The sequence below is a fragment of the Condylura cristata genome, unplaced genomic scaffold (genome assembly GCF_000260355.1).
Source record: "Condylura cristata isolate star-nosed mole 26May11 unplaced genomic scaffold, ConCri1.0 scaffold00008, whole genome shotgun sequence".
Taxonomy (NCBI): domain Eukaryota; kingdom Metazoa; phylum Chordata; class Mammalia; order Eulipotyphla; family Talpidae; genus Condylura; species Condylura cristata.
In genome coordinates this window covers 3,031,128-3,032,749 of record NW_004567109.1, presented here as the reverse complement: position 1 = coordinate 3,032,749, position 1,622 = coordinate 3,031,128, and the positions used below count along the sequence as shown (strand labels likewise).

The following is a 1,622-nucleotide window of genomic DNA, read 5'->3' as shown; positions in this document are numbered from 1 at the left end:
GGGCCCGCCCTGATCTTTCTGGCCTGACTTCGACCCGGGCTTCTGGGTCCACGCTGCTGACCGTGGTCCTGGCTCAGCGCCCGGGCCCTGGGAAGGCGGGCGGCTGTGGGGTGGGCGTGCCCAGAAAGACCCTCCGGGCCGTGGAGGGCTGAGGGAAGGGGCCCCGCGGCCCTTCCCTAAGGCCCTGGGGGTGAGGCCAGGGGCCCGGGAGCACCCGCCCCCCACCTGGCTGTGGGGGGGGGGGTGCTGGGAGGGCGGCGGCCGGCCTCAGCTTCCAAGGCTTCCTGCCCAGCTGGGCCCCGGGGCCTGTGCCCGAGGTGGGGCCCTGCCAGGCCGGCGTTGGGCTGATTCCGCCGGGGCAGGTCCCATCCCGGGCACCTCAGCGCTACGGGGCGGGGCGCTGCCCCCAGCCCCTGGCACAAGAGGCCCCTTGCCCGCTAATCAGCTGCGCCCTGTGTGTCTCTCGCCAGGAACGGACTGCCCACAGATAAACCAGCTGTCACCGAAGATGTAAACATTTACCAGAAATATATCGCCAGGTAGGCCCTGGCGAGAAGGCGGGCCGCAGGCCGGCCTGGGCACTGTCAAGACCCAGGGCATCTGGCGGCCGGTGCCAAGGTGCCGTGGCCCCGTCCTGCCCCCGCCCCCAAGGGGCTGGGAGGGACCGAGCAGCACAGGGGCCGGTCTGCATAGCTGGCTCGCGCCGAGCCGGCGGCTGCAGGCCACGGGGCGTATCAGGGGCATCGAGGGGCGCTGTCCTCTGTGGAGTGGCCCTCGCCGTCTGAGTCAGGCCCACCTGCCCCTTAACCGCCCGACGGCAGAGGGAGTGGCAGGTGACGCGCTTCCCCTCCACCGTCCCGGCCCTGCCCCGGCCGAGGGGAGCCGCTTCCTGCTGACCCTCCGGGTTCTGCGTGCCCGCCTGCTCGCCCTGCCCCTCCGTCTTTCAGCTTTGCTCTGCTCTCTTTATTATTATTATTATCATCATTATTAGTGCCTCAGCAGATGGCCCTTTTGGCAGCTCCCGCTTAAATATTTATTCGCGGGCGGTTCTCCTCTCGCATGGGGTTTCTCCCTCTCCCTCAGCCCCACCCCCCGCGGGGCAGGCTGGCCACCACCCTCCCGCCGTCCCGGCCTGCTCTCCCGGGGCCGCCTGGCCCAGGCCGTGAGAACCACATCCCGCGGCACCGCTGGGCCAGGGGAGGCGCGGACCAGCCTCGGCAGGCGGCCCCGGCTCCCGGCTGCGAGCCGGCGGGAGAGGGCTCCCTGCCGCGGGGAGCCCACAGGCCGAGCTTTAAAAATTCATGACTCTGGACTGTTTCAAGTGTCAGGAAAGCCCGGGCTGCAGAGAGCCCTTTAGCACCTCTCAGCAACAGAGTCCAGGGCTGGCCGCCGGGGCCCCTGGCCCCTGATCCAGCACTTGGGGGGCTGGGGGGAGAGGATGGCACCTGCAGAAAGACCAGTGAGGCCCCCTGGGAGGCGAGGCCGTTGCCAGCCCAGCCTCTGCCTGCCTGTTCTGAGCTGTGCTGGCCCTGCTCACCCCTCCCGGGGCGCCCAGCCCCCAGGCGGCCCCTGCTCACCCCTCCCGGGGCGCCCAGCCCCCAGGCGGCCCCTGCTCACCCCTC

At 70.7% G+C, this 1,622-nt stretch overlaps 1 protein-coding gene across 1 annotated transcript in view; it reads left to right on the top strand.

Annotated features, from left to right (window-relative positions):
* Positions 1–1,622, top strand: part of CASZ1 (castor zinc finger 1) — a 32,761-nt gene that overhangs the window by 10,043 nt on the left and 21,096 nt on the right. The window contains exon 3 of the mRNA XM_012722069.1: positions 471–539. Coding sequence (XP_012577523.1) covers positions 471–539 — 69 coding nt within the window. The remainder of the gene's footprint in view (positions 1–470; positions 540–1,622) is intronic.